The sequence below is a fragment of the Pongo pygmaeus genome, chromosome 5 (genome assembly GCF_028885625.2).
Source record: "Pongo pygmaeus isolate AG05252 chromosome 5, NHGRI_mPonPyg2-v2.0_pri, whole genome shotgun sequence".
Lineage (NCBI taxonomy): Eukaryota > Metazoa > Chordata > Mammalia > Primates > Hominidae > Pongo > Pongo pygmaeus.
Genome location: NC_072378.2, coordinates 75,450,599 through 75,469,441, shown reverse-complemented (window position 1 = coordinate 75,469,441; position 18,843 = coordinate 75,450,599). Strand labels below are relative to the sequence as shown.

The following is an 18,843-nucleotide window of genomic DNA, read 5'->3' as shown; positions in this document are numbered from 1 at the left end:
TAGACAAAAGATTCTAATCCCAGCTCAAGCTATAGCATCATCACAGGGGGGTTCTCTGTGGTTGGTTTTGTGTCACAGAAACAGAGTAGTCAAGGTATCTAATATTCGTGTGATACCAAAAAAAAAAAAAAAAGATGGAGGTTGTTTGCTCAGCCAAGAGAACCTAAAGTAGGAAAAATATGAGGAAGTGTTTATGGAAGTAGTTGTAGCTTGGTGTTTGCTGCACCAGAGGACAGAAATAGGACTGATAGTGAAAGTTATCAGAAAGTAATTTTCAACCCAAAGGAAGGAATTTGTTAAGTGGAGATATTCAAAAGTGGAACATGGTACTTCCTAGAGGAAAGAAACAACCATTTGCAGAGTATTTGTCTTGGGTCTTCTCCAGCTGGAGATATTTAAAACTGAGTGACCTTATAATTTATTTCCCAAACAGGGACACATTTGAGAATGAAAGGATAACAGCTATAAACTGGGGTATCCCAAGCAAATAGGTTCACATTACCCTAATTCGCCCTTGTAGACCCCCAGCTGTGTGGATTTGCTGACGTGTGGAGAATAGGGAAATACTGACCCTAGTAGGGGAAAGGGAAAAGTGGGAGCTCATGGAAGTGCTCAGAAACAGGGAAAATCTGTGACCTTCTCGCCCCCGCTTCTGCACCTACCCTGATAGGATGAAACCTAAAGACCCATATCAAATAGGATCCCTGTCAGTGAACCTGGATATGAACAAACTGTTAGGATCCAAAGGGATCCACCTGGGAAAAATTCCAGGACAGCATCATTGTTCCCAGAGCCAGGGTAGAGTAGATACTCTTCCCAAGTCAAGTTACCCACCCTGATAGGATGAAACCTAAAGACTCATATCAAATAGGATCTCTGTCAGCGAGCCTGGATATGCACAAAGTGTTAGGATCCAAAGGGATCCACCTGGAAAAAAATTCCAGGACAGCAACATTGTTCCCAGAGCCAGGGTAGAGTAGATACTCTTCCCAAGCCAAGTTACTCAGAGAGTTCTACAGGGCATAACATTAGGCAGTAAGAACAGGACCAGCCCCAAAGGACCAAACACTGTGGTGATGACAAGGTACAGAACAGGACCAGGCCGATAGCAGGACCCCACACATTACAGGCAGGCACAGTGAGAAGAATGGAGAAGGGCAGGCATGTAGGGGCACAGTCTCCCTAAATATGGTCTGTGTTATACTGCCTAGACCTAGAAGTACCCAATGAGGCAGCTTTTTCTTCCATTCTAAATGGCAATTCAAATATAACAAAAACTTACTTTTTACTATGACAAGTTTATTGCAATCTATAAACTGCTTGAAAGGATTATTAAAATTAATATTCCTAAACAAAAATTCACATTTTACTAACTGTAATGGGTACTAACAGCTGTGTGCTCGGCTCCTATCCCTCTCTTGCACTTTGCCCCTAGATTGAATGGACACCTTTCACTTTGCCATGCAGCCATTTTGACTCACGAAAAACTGGTTCCAACTCCATGGTTAGAATGAGCCACTTCAAGTAATCTCAGTTCCCTGCCCTGTAATTATTCAGATCAAGCCGATAGCACTGGCATATGCCTTGCAACTGGTCTTGCTCCAGGCACATGGCTTAAGTCAGCCAGACCTAAGGGAAAGGCTATTTTTCAACATGAATGAGAGTCAAGGTGGTGATCCAGTTGCTGCTGGCCATCATCAGGGGAATTTGATGGAAGCCTGCGCGAGGATGATATCACCACATGAAGGGACAGAACCAGACAAGTCAGAGCCAGACCTCCATTTCCACCGGCATTCCCTGCCTCTGGCTTTCCTTTGGAGGTGATAACTTTCTTACTGTGTAAGCCAGTTTGAGATGCACCCATCTTGATTCTTTATCTGGAAGCATCTTAGTAGATCTATAAAATAGTGATTCCCAAACCTGCCTGCATGTTGAAATTACCCAAGGATTTCCAAAAATTGCTGATGCCCGTATTCTACACAGAGATTATGATTTATGGGTCTAGTGTGTCGCTGGGTGAGCCAATTAATCTCTAAATTTCCTCCCTTCCTGGAGATTCTTTCCTAAGAATGTACCTCTGCCCAAGGGGAACACAGGGCACTCTGAGACTTCTCAAAGTGACAGGAATATGTGTTCCCAGGCGGACTTTCTCCACCCTCTACAATATTGAGGGACTTTCATGCTTTGCAACAAGATTTGAATTGCTCTTCAGCTATCCTGCTTGGATTCCCCTTTTATCGCATTTCGGAAGATATGGGTTTGAGAGCCTTCCCTAGTAAAATGGGATTATAAGTCTCTATAAGCTCCATGTTTAGAGTCTCAAGAGGTCATAGTAAGAGGTCCCAACTGTTCATCAATAATTTTTTTTTAATGGTAGAATGGATAAAAGGAAAGAGATGGAGTAGAAGAGGAAAAATTGAGATCTGACTACACTGTTCACATTCTCTGCCACCCTCTCTTTCCCTCTCTCTCTCTTTCTCCCAAGCCCAACATCAAAAACTAGGTTTTTCTTTCACATTTATGTGTAACTTAGATCTGACTACACTGTTAACACACACTGCCACTCTGAGCCTCAGTACCCTGATGAACTGAGAAAAATGATATGTTTCATCTATGTAGTAAAGCTTTTGTGAGGATATGAGGTAATACATATAAAAATTCAAAATTAAAAAGTGTTTGATGAATCGAAGTTATTATTATGAGAGGTCCAGAAAGTTAAAAATGCAGTCTAGACCTAACCCTAATAGATACCAGCCACGCCAGCAGGATGAAATGGCTTAGAAGAGAGTTACATTCTCTACCAGCCTCCCCCTTGGTGTCCTCCCCCTTCATCGTTCCTCTCACCATCCTTCACGAAACGGCAAAGCTTGCACTGTAAATGCAGCTCTAAGATACATCCTTGCTCCAATCCACTCTCAGCCAGATTGCCATGCTCTGAGCCCTGCCCATATAGAATTCCTAGGGCTACCACTAATAGGCAGGAAGGTTATTTTGTTCAATTTTTCCGCTAGGTTTTTAGAAGCACTCCACTTCCTCATCAACTACACCTCTGGGCACCACAATGCTATATCATTCCCTGCTTGAATTATATTATCTATCATAAGAGACATCTCTTGAGAGGCTTGAGTGCTAAATGGGGAGTGATTTTTAGAAAGATGTGTGGGAAATGGTTTCAATATTTGGCAGTTCCTAAAGGCAAGATGATTTGAGACATTGGCTTTTTAAAAATACGCTTGATCAGCTCATTATACTATTCTCTTATTTCTGAAAATGCCTTGTCATTTGGAATATTACGTTTAGCAGTTGCACCAAGGTAGAAATTTCATAAACTAGAGGATTATAATTTTCAGTTTATTTCAGTCATTTATCCATATATGTCACATATAACACATAAATGTATATATTCACCAGGATATCAATCTTTCTTTTACAGATATCTCCATTAACATATACCATTCTGAAACTAAAGACATAGACAATCCCCCAAGAAATGAAACACCTGAAAGTACTGAAAAAATGTACAAAATGTCAACTATGAGACGAATATTTGATTTGGCAAAGCATCGAACAAAAAGATCCGCATTTTTCCCAACGGGGGTTAAAGTCTGTCCACAGGAATCCATGAAACAGATTTTAGCCAGTCTTCAAGCTTATTATAGATTGAGAGGTAAGGAAAGAGATGAAACCTGTTTAGCCTTGTGTTATTTCCAACCCTTCCCTTTCATTCATCCATAGGTTGTCTTTAGCCTAAAACTTCCAGTTGTGTCACTTAGCCACAAGAATTATAAAAATCTATCTAGTGATAATCTGATAGTAATGAATAATAAACATTCAAAACTATGGTAGATATCAGCTCTTATGGTTTAAAATAATATCTTGTGCAGCATAGAACCAATAGGGCATTTATAAATCACCAGAAAACCTTGGCATCCAGATTTTACCCCTTTATTTTTTATTTTTGCCAATGCTCAATATTCCATTTTAATGTTGTTCATATGGGTAAGAAGCACAGGATGATTGCAATGTCAGGAATCTAAGCAAATTGATTTATGACTTAAGATTTCATTTTTCAAAAGCAACATTACAATCCAGATCCTCTTATAAGTTTGTGTATTGATGATCCAGCAGAAACTTAAAGTTTGGAAACCTAGAGGCATGTTGAAGTGCAGAGGAGAAACAAATAAAGAGTGGTTACCAAGATATAATGCAGGAGTGTTAGCAGAATTTACAACACAATTACAGTGGTTTCCAGCAGAGTCTTTTTACCCCAAGACTGCTTAACAGGATTCTGATGGCATTGCCGGAAACCATTAAGGAGTTAATCACAGCACAGCCATCAGTGACTATCCTTTCACTAACTTACTATGGATGACAAAATTCTCATGGCTTCTTTTTTTAAAAGAAAAAAAAAACAAATCTTTGGTAGCTACTATTAAAATTCCCCAGGTGGCCCCAAATAATGCAAAATATCTTGTCTCTCTGAGTCTTAAATTCAATGTATCTTACACGTGAAAGTTGAGAGTTTTACTGATTTCTATCTTGATCACACTAGATGTTTGCTTCCATTCCAAAAAGCAGAGCCACCCTGCTTTATTTAAAGCCCATCTACCAGAGCAAGCTGGTTCAATTCCAGCCTGTGATATGTTGTACACTATGACAACTGAGTACCCATTTCACAATACTAACATCCAGAAAACTTCTTGGATGTCTATTTCTGTTAGATGTGCCCACGTTAAATTAATCTGAAGAGTTCTTATTGGGTTTTGGAAGCATAATTAACTACAGTCTCAAAAATATCAAGTCTTATATTCCTTATGTGTCTCATTTTCTGTGGAAGTAAAAAGATATTCACTTTCTGAAAGAAGCCACACCCGTAGAAAAGTGAAAACTACTGGATCACAGTCTGAAAGAGGACTCTCACTATAGAAAAATCAAGGGCACTATATTACTATTCTGAGGTCCTAGAAGGGCATCTCCACAGAGCAGGTACTAGCCAATGCTTGTTGGTGGACACAGAATGCAAAGAGTCCATTGGGAAAATACAGAAAAGACAGTGACATGCCTAAATTACTAATTTCGAGTGTGCCTACACATTGATCAGATAATGACCCTGGTAAATTCCATATCGTTTGCTCAGGGATGGACGTACATACAGTATTTGCATCACACTGAATATGAATGCAACTATTCCTATTTTCACGTAACTTCTAATTCTTTACAACATTCACAAATAGGATTCACTGCAAGTATTTAGAATACACTATTTGTCGCTGCAACAAAATTTTTAGCTCTGAATTTTTATTCTCAGCTGTTTATTCTTGATTAGGTTGCCTCTTTCATTCTTGTTTCCCTGGATGAAACAAACCATTGTTTTTCTCCCCACAGCAATGACAGTCCATTATCTTTATGGCTGCCCCTAGGTAATATGAAATTTTACTATTCATCAGCATAGGTTTCTTAAGTCGAACAAACTGGTTCACAAAGAAACAAGAAATAAGACCCAGCTACAAAGCGGTGTTCCTCTGACAGAGAGACCCACTTACTGTTCTTGTTGCTACTTTTACAAAATTATCCGTTGACATCTTTCAAACTTAGGAGAGAAAGCACTCATATTCCCAAATCAAATGGAACATTGAATTATTTCATTTCCCAGGGCTTAAAAGCAACACAGTGAAATGTTCTGAGCTTTGTAGTAGAATCATAAATGTGCTTATCTCAAAGCCCAAATGCAAAAGAGGTAAATGTGTTTCTGCCAATCTATAGGCTGAACTCTGCGCCCCAGCCAAATTTCCTGCTATACAGATGCCTCCCTTCAGACCCCCCTCACCCTCACCTGTGTCTCTCCCTCTATTTCCCTCCCTCTCTGCCTCCCATACCCAACATCAAAAGCTAGGTCTTGGTCAGGCGCGGTGGCTCTCACTTGTAATCCCAGCACTTTGTGAGACCGAGGTAGGCAGATCACCTGCGGTCGGGAGTTCAAGACCAGCCTGGCCAATATGGTGAAACCCTGTTTCTACTAAAAATACAAAAATTAGCTGGGCATGGTGGCACATGCCTGTAATCCCAGCAACTCAGGAGGCTGAGGCAGGAGAATTGCTTGAACCCAGGAGGCGGAGGTTGCAGTGAGCCAAGATCACATCACTGCACTCCAGCCTGGGCAACATAGTGAGACTCCGTCCCAAAAAAAAAAAAAAAAACAGCTAGATCTTTCTTTCACATTTATGTGTGCCTTAGAGAAGGTTAAAGATGGATAGGGTCCTAGTTCTTTCTACTCCGTGTTGTCTGCAGATCAACAGCATCACCACCACCTGGAAACTTGTTAGAAATGCAGAATCGTACATCCCACCCCAGACTTACTGTCAGAATCTGCATTTTAACAAGTTCCCCAAGTAAAATTCATTTGTACTTTAAAGTTCTAGAAGCACTAATCTAGAGAACATCTTGCCAACACTCCCGTTGTACAGATAAGAAAACTGAGATCCGATGACGTAAAATGGCATGTTCAGGGGCACAGCTGGCAGCAGAACGGGGGTAGAACTCAATGTTCCATTTCAGTGTGTTATTTCTCCCTCTAATGTGTGCACAACCCTGTACTGCACATTTTCACATACCATTGGTCTAACAATACTAATTGCGAATAACTGTCTGCAGGCCAGGACTTCCAATTACAGACTGCCATGCCTGGCCTCCAGGGTATGTGCTCCCTGGGGTTCTTCCTACATCATCAAATGACTTAGGATATGACCTTCAGCAGAGAAGCTGACATTCTGTGATCAGATTTCAGGCATTGGCCGGCAACTGTGGGAAGACTGGAGTGGGAGGGAGGCCAAGGTGCTGGATTTCTCTAGAATCACTGTGGCAGTCCCTCCCAGCAGGTTCAAAGGAGGATAGTACAGAACAGGTAAATCAAAGGTTTACAAAAATCCAATTTTGAGAAGTTTTCAGGTCCCTCCCAGCCCTGAGGTCCTTTGATGCCTCAACTTTCAACGGTTTTTTTGATACTTCCCCAGTAAGGATGGGGGGCTATCCTGGTGGGTAGTGGGCTGGTGCTTCCAATCATGGAAAGAGTCTATGCCTCCTGGCTTGTGAGAAGCTTCCAAGAGAAAAATAACATCAGAGGAGCCACAAAAAAAGAAAGCCTGCCCCTCAGAAAGAGTCTGAGATTTCATCCTTAACATTATGATTCCTATAAACTACAATGTCACAGGGAGATAATTTTTCAAGCAACTTCAGACATTATGCTCTAGAAAGAAGATTCTTTCAGGGCCCTTCTGGAAGGTTTCGAGTAATTCTGTGTCCTGTGGTAGGAGAAAGAACAGCAGGGAAAGGAGCAGAACTAGGAAGATGCACACAACAAAAATAGTACCTCTTATTTGACTGCTCAACCTCAGTCCCCACAACCATATGACAGAGACTCCCTGTAGAAATCTCTGCATAACTGGTGATGCATCCTCAGGCTACATAGCACCCAGGAAAATGAACTTCTGTATACATCTGTCTACATCAGTTATGATGCCTGCCAGTCTGAGTTTGGGCTCAACTGGGAGCAGCTAGGCTCAACAAAGAACACAATTCGTTCAAGACTTAAATTGGAATGAAATAAAAGCAAATCTTAATCTGAGACCAAAAGCGACACACTCAAGGTTGTGCCTAACTTGTAAACAGAAGAGATTGTCCCATAATATCTTCCCCGATGTTTCACACACAGATATTGTCCATGAAAGTCACCAACACTTAGATATTGTCCATGAAATCACCAAAGACAGTGCTAGTTTATTTTATGTATTGTTGTATCTCTGGCACTTATATAGGTTTTGAATTGAAGTAGCCACAAAATAACATCCCCAGAGAGAGTGTGGAGTATGTAAGAAAGAAGACTAGCAAAGGCAGCTGGTTTGCTTAGACTGGACATACAACTGTTAGGGTCTGGACAAATCTGAAAACATCCAAGTGTTCTTTTCTTCTTGTATATTATGTAGACTATTGACCAGAGATGAAGGGTCAGAGACAGCTTGCTGGTTTGTATCAGAAAAGGCATTAAAACTTCTTGATCCTTGCCTGGCAGTAGACAGTTCACAAAAATGAACTCTGCAAGGTGAGGTATTCCATTGCTTCCCACATGTTGATCCCTGTTATTTCCCCCAGTGTGAGAAACCAGATGGCACATCTGAGGCGGTCAGGACTGCACCCTCTCCTGTCTTTGTGGGTTATTCATTAAAAGATCAATTACCTTGAAGGTTCTGGTCAGGTTGCTGCTGGTAAATGACCTGAGCTTCTATTGTTCTGGAATTTTCTTCTTAAAACAGAAAGCTAAGAGAAATCCAGACATGGAATAAGTGGGGAGGAAGGAATAACATATAGGCGTAAGAGTCTCCAGATTGGTCTCGTCTCACCCTATTCCTCCCCACGGTCCTTTTTCTCAGCACAGCAGTGTTTCTTTAAGTGTTTCTTCAGTAAGTCAGATGGTGTCAGCCTCTGCCCTAAAGGCTCCAATTGTTTCCACTGCTCTAGAGTTAAAAATCAACATATTACAAATGCTTATAGGGAGGCTTCCAACATTTTTTGCTCTCTTAATCCCCTAAAACAACTTTTTAACTATATAATCCCCTCGCATGCTTTTCCATTGACATCTAAAGTTTTTTGTCAAGTTTAAATTAATAAATAGGATGTAATTTTTGGTGAGTTGTAAATATTGATATTTAAAATAAAACTAGAATTGGATCTTTCTCATGTATCCAGTAGAATCTACCATAGCCACTCAATATTTACCATCAAATTCTTTTAACAGATACGTGAGCAAATTCTTCTTAACAGTAGGAAATGTCACATGGTTCCTTTTTCTCCATACATTCACATTTCCATTCCACTTCTCTCCTCAGAGTCTCATTTTAATGTAATTTATGTTTATCCTTGAAAATCTGTTATTGATTGCTCTAAAATACTTTTTAGTAACAAAAATATGAACATAAATTGAAATTACATTTTTTGTTTCTTGTGACTATAAGATTTATGTGTAAAAAGGAATTTCTTCTGGATTCAGTTGCATTTATCATTTTAAATATATAATCAATTAAAACTAAACACATATAGTTTTAGTTTTTATTGATGGATGGATATAGAGTGAGATTCAAGTTTTGTGGGTGTTAATGTTTGTAAATACAAAATTGCAAATGCAATATTCTAAACAGGGCTTTGGAAGAAATCAATGTTAAAAAAGGATCTGTAGCTTATGCTTCCTTAGCTTCTGCCTCTGGATCAAAGTAATTGCTTTGGTTTTGCTCCTCTAATTGTTCATATACAATTAGTCGTTATTTATATTGTGCATTGCTAAAATGAGACTAGGTTTAACATCAATTTTATCCCTATTATTTTACTTAGTTTCAGTTAGGTGTTGAGAAAACTTCTTTACATAAATAAGTAGATGGGAACAGATGGAGTTTTGTTATAGCACTGTTCTTATTCTTTAAATTCCTTTGTCATTATATGCCAATAATCACATCATGATCTGTCATCATTATTTTTAATGATCTATCGATCAGCTGTCAACCTATTAGGACTCCTTTTAATTTGTTGAAAGCAAAGAATCATAAATCACCTAGACTGCCAAAATGTGTGTTGTCCCTCAGCTCAGTTCACTCCCTTTCTCAAACTCAGTATTGTTATTGCAAATTGCTCCTTGGTGTGATAACCTAGAGGCACTGTGCCACAATAAGAATAAGGATGGATGAATGGGGAAAAGATTGTGATCAAAAGGGAAGTATCAATGAAGAGGTATGTCTTTAGAGAGACCAATTTTAGGAAAGCCTACACAGGAAAATGGAGACCTGGAAATTGATTCTCTTTAAATGTTGTGTGCCTGCTCATCACTTGGAAAGTCTTCAAGGACAGCCAGGGGACCTGTACTCCAGTTTGGAGACTGCTGGTCTGCAAAACCCTACACAATCTGTGTTCACCTCACCACATCTTTCTTTTTTTTTGAGACGGAGTTTCGCTCTTGTTGCCCAGACTAGGGTGCAATGGCGCGATCTCGGCTCACCACAACCTCTGCCTCCCATGTTCAAGCAATTCTCGTGCCTCAGCCTCCCGAGTAGCTGGGATTACAGGCATGCACCAACACGCCCAGCTAATTTTGTATTTTTAGTAGAGACGGGCTTTCTCCATGTTGAGGCTGGTCTCGAACTCCTGACCTCAGGTGATCCGCCCACCTCGGCCTCCCAAAGTGCTGGGATTACAGGCTTCAGCCACTGCTACTGGCCCTCGCCACATCTTTCTATCTTCATCCTCTATTACTCTCAACCTTGCTCTGGCCACAGTGACATCCTCCCTGCTCCTTCAGTGCCCCTAGCACTCCACAAACTGGGAGACTTTACTTTTCCCAAATGGCTCAGAAGTCACCTTTATAGTGAGGTCTTCCTCAACCACTCTATTTTAAACTGCAGTTTTGCACACACACACACACACATGCACACATAATATTCCCTATTTTCTTGCTTTCCTTTTTCTCCATAGCATATAGTAAGTACTCAATAAATATTTGTTAAATGAATTAACTTTTAGAGACTGTAAATTAGTGTGTCAACATAAGCCATGAAATAATTTTCCATGTTATTAGACTTTGCTTGGGATTGGGTACGGGGACCCTCTTAGGGCATGGCCATTAATGACTCTGTATTACAGTGTGTCAGGAAGCAGTATGGGAAGCATATCGGATCTTTCTGGATCGCATCCCTGACACAGGGGAATATCAGGACTGGGTCAGCATCTGCCAGCAGGAGACCTTCTGCCTCTTTGACATTGGAAAAAACTTCAGCAATTCCCAGGAGCACCTGGATCTTCTCCAGCAGGTGAGCCTAAACACCACATGGTTATTTGGAACACTGCACGAACTGTTCCCAGGCTCCAGCCCCTAGGCCTTTTGAATTGGTTTCCACAACATAAGGGTTAATTGAAGAAGTGCTTGGAGGTATCTGATTAGGCCAATAGAAATTTTATTCTTGCAAAATAATATGGTACAGTCAGGTTGAAGTGTAGTTTAAGGGAGAAGGGAATGAAAATAGACTTTAGCTCTTCAGTTGGCATTATCTCCTGGTAAAATTACTTTTTATCTTTATCTTTTTGCAGAGAATACAACAGAGAAGTTTCCCTGACAGGCAAGTACCCAAAATAGAGTGTGTGTATGTTCTTGAATGTAAAAAGATCATATAATGGAGTGAAACTAAGCTATTCTACCTGTAGGATTTTATGTCAGCCACTAAGATCTGTGTAGATTATTCTGACAGACAATTCCTGCATATAATGTACTGAAGATAAATCAGCACATAAAACAAAAATAAATAGACCTTATATATTTAGATAGATGTTTGCATTATTTGCAGATAAAATGAATTTATTGTTATGTGATATGTATCTAACGTGCACCTTCACTTATAAGAAATAGAGAAATTAAACTGGTTTGATTTTTAGAATTTATGGTAAACTATTAGTTACATCAAGAAAATATTTAAGACAATCAAAGAACAACTTGAATTTTGAACTCTCATTTGGTATTCTGTGAAGTGTTAACATCTCTCAAACTAAATTACTAAAGCTCTAAGTTATATCCTCAACAAGAACTGAATATCAAATAAGAAAATCAAAAAACAAAATAAAGAGAAAAGGAAAACTTCATTAGATTAAATGATTAAAGAAGAGAGACGTTGTTGTCAAACTCTAAACTCATTTATGATATTTAGAAGTCTAAATCTGAAGATAAACTACAAAGAGAGACACAAATTTGGTCATATGAATTACTGACCATACCTTACAATGCCTTTCACATTTATCCCTTTGTTTCTATTCCCTTTACCACTAACCTAGTCTAGGACCTTATTAATATACTCTGTGAAAAATGTCTAATCTGATCTCCCTGACAGATTTCCTTGCTTCTAACCTCTTCTCCTCCTTAACTTGCATAACTGCTGCTAGACTGATGTCTGAAATATTCCTTTTATTACATTGAGCCCTGTTCAATGGCTTTCAAAAGATTCCTACATCTTCCTCTTGCCATTCTGAATATCCACTCCCGACCTTTTCCAGCCCACCTCCTTGTGCAGGAGGCTGAGTGGTAAGAACTGCATCAGTGGCATCCCTTGCCTCTGGCTTCTGGTTATGGCCAGCCAGTGACGAGGAAGAAATCAGAGAGAGAAGAGAATGCTGGCAGAAAATTTACAGACACACTTGCAGAGTCTTTAAGGCCTATTGGCCTTCTTCAGCTTCAGCTCAGTTCCTGCCTGACTGTTCTTTCCACAGGGCCTTCTCTGTGTCTGGCTCCTGGTCTCCTCTCACCCCTTCTGGCCTCAAGGATATTTTTAGCACCCCACTGTTACTGAACCTGTGGGGTACTACACTCTCCCTTGTGGTTGCTCTTATACTCTTCACACAACTTCATAAATAATCCCTTTGGTGAACTTTGCACAAGTTACCCTACTATGAGAGAGTCATCTGTTTCTTGCTAGAACTTTCACTGAGGCAGAAGCCAAACTAACTAATCCAGACCTTTCACCTTCTGACCTTTCTGACCTTGGCCCCCATTATTATTATCCATGATTCCATGGCTGCCACCATGCCTCTTCCTCACTGCATATCAACCACACCCTACTCATTCGGATTCTGACCCTAGCCTTTCCCTCTTGCTTGGAAGAATCTGCCTTTTCCACTCCATCTATCCAAATGCTACTCTCTTTCAAGCTCTAGGTGGAATCCCACCTCACCAGGATGTCTTAACAGACTATTTGAGTTTGCAGCAATCTCTTCCTGCTTTGAACTTTGTACTCTGTTTGGTACTTAGATTTTTATTGAACAGTCTCTTGCTTTCTCCAGTTTTCCTGTAGGAGTATAAACTCCTCAAGGTCAGGAACTGTTTCATACTTTCCCACCTACTATACAAAACTGAGCAAAATCCTCATATATTTTGTTAATCAATTATGTCTATCAAGCCACTCTTTTATAGATTTTTAAAAGATATTGCCAGGAGAAATAATGTGACTAAGGAAAATAGTACTAGAGTATTACCTTTGCTCACAAAACACAGACATATTGATTCTTCTCATTTAAATATAGGATAATACTTTACTGATGCTTCCATTTTCAAAAAATAAAAAGAAAGCAACGCAGGGTCCATCCATAAGGAAAAAAAAAATCAACAGAATGTACCAAATCTTGACAGACAACCATTAAAAATTATAAGAAACAATTACCCAAGCCAGAAAGAAAATGTAATAGAAGCATTTCATCTATTCCTGTGCCTGCCAGCATTGCTGGAGAGAAAGAAAGGAACATGAAACAAACATTTTACATTAGCTATGGTTACCAAGTTGTTTTCAAAAAAGAAAGAAAGAAAAGAAATTATCTTTTACTTTAAACCTTTCCAAGAAGACAAAACAAAATTTTCTCACCTGACTAACCCGTAAGTCCGCCAATTTCAAATGACTTTGAAATAAAAGCCAGTGGAAGAACTGAGTAGCTCAGCTTCCCAAATTACAGATCCTCGGTGATGGTATAGATTGCCAGTTTAGTGGCAGAATCACATCTTTTAGTAAAGGACAAGAAAACATCATCCCACAGAGTCCTGCACAAAATGGACTGTTGACTTGTAACTAATGCAATAGCCAGGATTTTACTAGCTATTCTTCTTGGTTACTTTTTTTACAGCAAGACAGGGAAGGAGATGAAAGTGATATTAAGAGGAAGGAGATCTTACTATAAACAAAGATCTGTAAAGTAAAAAACAAATTGTCTAGGCTATAAGTGCTATAATGTTTGATATAATGAGAGTTGTTAAATACGGTCTCCATAAAAACCATTTATTAAGTACATAGTATAATACCAGAAAAAAATAACAAGAATAGCTAATTTCAAATTCCACTATAGCAGCAAAATTTCTATCTGGCCTGCGTGGACCACTGTAGTCATCCTTGTTTACAATTAACATCTGTTCTGATTGGCCAGACCCTGTGGCAGGCTGATTGATAATATTTTGTATATTACACATTAACAATATGGCAGAATTGGGTGTGGCAGAAATATGTAGGAGATACTATTGGCTATGACTAATTCTAGATAACTGTACTGTAAAACAACAGAACACCTAGCCATTACCCTTGGTCTGCCCATCATCCTGAGCCACAGAAAATTAGATCAAATATATTGGTCAACTGCTACTATATTATACTAACACAGACACAATGCTTTGGGACCTAATCGCTTATAGTAACAAACCTTTCAGTGAGTTTCAGAAGATATTACTACCACTGTTGCAGGACTTTTCCTTAGTTCAGCTAAAAACAGGGTCCTTGTCTGTCCCACAGCCATGAAAATTTAGGCTTGCAGATGGTTTGAAGGCTGAGTAAGGCAGGGTTTTATCAGGTGGAAAGGAAGAAAAAGGGGAAACAGGCACACTCACCTAGCTAGACTGCTTCGCATCCACAGCTTGAATCCCAGGTTCTGCACCAAAAGAGGATGGGCCAGGCTCCTCCTTGCTGCAAATATCATGAACTTCCAGAGGCTCTACCCCAGTGGACAGGCTGGTTGGAGTTTTTCCAGGGACCACCCCCCCCCGACTTGGCTGTCTCATTCACCACTCTAAAGAAGTACATCTAACAGCTGTTGGATTAAGAATAAAGACAAAGACCAATCTTAAGTGCTTCCTGCTGACAGGGGCTGCTGTTTTGGGGAAACAGCAGTCAGAGCTTCCTCAGAGGCCTATTTAAGGATTCCCAGCAGAAGGGGCCGTTGTCCGAGGCTCTGGTTGCACGACTGTTTGGAGTCTGATGGCCCTTTTTGCCAGCATGTTGGGCTTCTGGGTTCCTTTCCCCTGAGCCCAATCCCAAGACAACCAGTTTAAGGCTTGGGAAATTAACTCTTTCCAGTTTGGAGGATGCATCTCAGGGGAGCATATTACCTATCCGTGAAGAGAGAACAGAGGAGGAGAAAGGAAAAGAAGGCATTCTTTAAAGGAGTCCCAGGGGTTCAGGATGCATTTGAAAGGGGTACAGACTGAAGATGAATGGCTACCCATCTAGAAAGAGGGGAGCAAGCATCTCTGGTTTCCTTCTCTTCCTAACATATGCCCAAGATACATGAGGGAGAGAATGAAAAGCATCCTCTTTCCCTCCTCCATCCTTGCATCCCCGAATCCCAGTGACCTTGTCAGGTCCCACCATGAGTGCCAAAACAGCTTACACCCATCAAGCAGACAGGGCCTTAGAGAATAGGAATGATCTGCTCTCACCTATGTCTCTATCCCTGCTACTGTCAGTAGCCTTGGAATTCCCTAGACCTCATTTATACCATAGATATTAACGTGCCCTTTATCCATGAAACAGGAAGCTTGGGGTTGGCTTAATCGGCAGGAATCAGCCATGCTCACCTGCACTGTGCCTTTTAACCTTTGTTTTCATTTGCCTCTGGATCCCTCAGATCCAGTTTTCCTTCCTAGGGCTTTTATCTAAAGCTTGGAATTGAGTTTGGGAAAAAATATGTCTCGGGGGGTTACATGGACTCCTTATCATAAGCCAAACGCTAAGGTGAAACTGTGGAACTGAGTCCTCTGAGAGAGAAAAGGATGTCTTGTGACACACCAAGATAACTGGTAGCTATAGTTATGCTTGCTAGAATTTGGGTGCATGGTGCTTGGCTTTGGTTAGTTCCCTTGGTCTTACTTCCCCAAAAACGAAACCTCTGGGTGATGGGCACCCTATTTATTCCCTATTTATTCCATCACCTGGCAGGATTTGCAGGATAATTGCTCAGAACCAGAATATTGATCCAGATTTCTACATTACCCATCCCTCTTGTTCTTTCTGAGCTGCAGCCAGAGATTGCTGGTTGGTTCACAGGAACAAGCAGGGTTAGTCTAAAATATAGGCAAAAACTTAAAAACAACTAATGAGTTTAGAATTTAATGACAAATGTATGATAAGTTTTGAAACATAATTTCCCTCTCTCCAGTCCTCATTTTTGTTAAAAACAAAATCATAATAGGACTGAGTTGTTTGCAAATAGACTTTGGTTTTATACTTGGCCTAATTATTTGAATAAAGTGCAGCAAGAATAATTATTTCTACATAAGCCTTTTGGATTGGCTTTGATGGAAGTCTGTTCCACAAGGAATCTCAGGTGAGACCTTTTAATGCTGATCCCAGCTCTGGGTTTGTATCCTCAAATACCTGTGAGTTGGGTGATCTCCTCCTCTTAAGGTCCTATGATAAACTTGGAGCTCCTGGACCTGTTAGAAAGCGACACTCTTTACTGACCATAGGTCAAGAACCCTGTACAGGGACTGCATAGACAAGGGTATGAAGCCAGTTTCCCCACTGAGTTTTATTTGTTCTGTAAGTTGAGATTGACTCCTTAAAGGGAAGCATACACTTTCAGTCAAACCCTTGATAAAATACCCAATTTTTCCAATTGTGTCTTGTTGCAAAAGAAAAATGGATTCTTATTGCACTGATGCAAACAACTATATTGCCGAAAGTTAAGAATACTCACAGATAGTTTCCAAATTCTAAAGGAACCAGGCAGAGAGAAACAAGCATGCTCCAAATTTTCACCCCAGGAGTATACCTTACTTAATTTTTTTTTTTTTCTTGAGACAGAGTCTCACTCTGTCGCCCAGGCTGGAGTGCAGTGGCACGATCTTGGCTCACTGCAAGCTCCGCCTCCCAGGTTCAAGCCTCAGCCTCCTGAGTAGCTGGGACTACAGGCACCCACCACCACGCCCGGCTGATTTTTTCTATTTTTTAGTAGAGACAGGGTTTCATCGTGTTAGCCAGAATGGTCTTGATCTCCTGACCTTGTGATCCGCCTGCCTCGGCCTCCCAAAGTGCTGGGATTACAGGTGTGAGCCACTGTGTCCGGCCCTTACTTAATTGTTAAAGGCTATAAATAGTTCAAAATAAGTTTCCTTGACTCTGAAAAATAAAACTAGGATCAGCAGTATTCCAAGAAAAAGTCAAAAGGTTGCTTCAGCTTTCTGAGTTCTGTCCATCTAATTAACTCTAGTTTGGTTTGATATTCGTGAGCATTTCAGCTTCTCATGAGTCCTGTACATTTTCCTTTATTCCAATGTTACAATCTCCAAGGTTAACAGAATCCTGTATTTGAGAGCACCTGTTAAAGTCCTACAGCTTATTATAAACCATCTTTTGAAAAGGATAAAAACAAGACACCAATTGTCTGTGAATAGCAAAATGTCCAGCGTAGCTACAGTTAGAAACACAATTGACAAATTTGGTTATCTCCGTGGTTTACAATAACTTAACAACCTTAATTATGATTGACAGCATACATTTAGAGATTAGAATTTTTGAAATCCCATAGAATTTTGGAACATAGATTAACATTATTTACCAAGATATGAACTAAAGAAGAGTGAACATCATTTTGACAATCCCATGTACCTAAATAAGTCAAATAATCCTGTTTACCTCTTTTCTGGACATTCTAGGGTCTCTCTGGACTATCCAAAAAGCCAGGTGTCAGGAAGGACAATTTTGAAACTGAAGTTTGATTTTGAGAAGCCTTTTAAATATGTCTAAAGCACTCGATATTATGAAATATAATTCCAGATTGCCATAAATTATTTATTGTGCCAAAACGTTGACTCAAAAATCTTAAAGAAGCAAAAACCTTTTATAACCCTTTACAAATTTTGCCAAAGAGCAGATTAGTGCCTGAAGAAAATTTTGTTATGGTTTTATCTCAATGCTCAATTTATGGAAAAACCATATAATACCTTTTTTTGAATAGTCAATATGTTCACACAAAGAACCTCTTCTGCAAGAGTAATTTCCACAATTCTTCCAGCACTTCTTTGAACCTTCAGCTTTTTTCTATATAATTTAATACACTCCTTTAACCCTAGGCAAAAGTTTACTTTTCCATGCCTTCTTATAACCTTTTACTATAAAAAAACATGTTACTATTCTTACACCCCTTACATATAAATCTAGTTTCAGTAGTTTCAATTACATGTTATAATGTTAACTCCTAACAATTTTTAACTTTAAGGTAAAACCTGGTAATTTACTTTAATTGTGTGCTGACTGCAGCCGAGGTTTGCCTTTTTCGTTAAGGGTGTAATTAATTCCATATGTCCGCAGGCATTGCCTATTGTGAAGCCAACAAGACAGTTCTGCCACAGAGAGGCACAAGAAAACCCAGTCACTGCATGGGGCTATTTAAGAGACAGATTTAGAAAAACATGCAGATATTGAATCAGAAAAGGCTCATTCCCTAAGGCAAAGTCTTGCCACTGGAGTTACAAGCCATTCCCTCAGGATGTATAACAAAATGGAGGCTTGATTTCACAACCAAAACTTTGCAGAGAATACAGTGATAGTTGCTGGGGGTGGGGGTCTGGCCTGCTAAAGGGGAAAAAGAACTTTAAAGGTTAACTGCAGACAGGGTGGAGAAGAGAAAAGAAAAAAAATCATTTAAAAATGCCTAGGGAAGAACCTCTTACTCTTATGCAAGTTCCTCCACCAGGGAGAAAAGTTTAATTACTGTCCGATGGAGCTGAACCCCTTGGCCAGGGAAGCAGAAGGCTGCTGTGGTGATGCATAGCTGGGAACAAGCCAGACAGCTGTGTGGGACCCTTGGACCATGCGTCCCAGCCCCAGCAGGGAGGGGAGAGCAGCGGGGAGCTGCTGCTCACTACTCCTTTTTTGATCCTGAGAATGGAAGGAAAGGGCCATGAAAAGGCCCAGGAGCAATGGGGTATGGGGGCATGGTTTCCTCCACCCTCAGAAGTCCAAGGATGAAAAGGCTTAGAAGCATCAGTGAGAGGCTTTGAGTCCCCATTTC

At 40.1% G+C, this 18,843-nt stretch overlaps 1 protein-coding gene across 2 annotated transcripts in view; it reads left to right on the top strand.

The window, feature by feature from the left end:
* The window catches only part of IMPG1 (interphotoreceptor matrix proteoglycan 1), a 156,313-nt gene that overhangs the window by 27,793 nt on the left and 109,677 nt on the right, over positions 1-18,843 (top strand). The window contains exons 2-4 of one of the 2 annotated variants that reach the window (XM_054493163.2): positions 3,434-3,667; positions 10,678-10,844; positions 11,122-11,150. In XM_054493163.2, coding sequence (XP_054349138.2) covers positions 3,434-3,667; positions 10,678-10,844; positions 11,122-11,150 — 430 coding nt within the window. The remainder of the gene's footprint in view (positions 1-3,433; positions 3,668-10,677; positions 10,845-11,121; positions 11,151-18,843) is intronic. The other variant, XM_054493164.2, reaches the window with a different exon arrangement.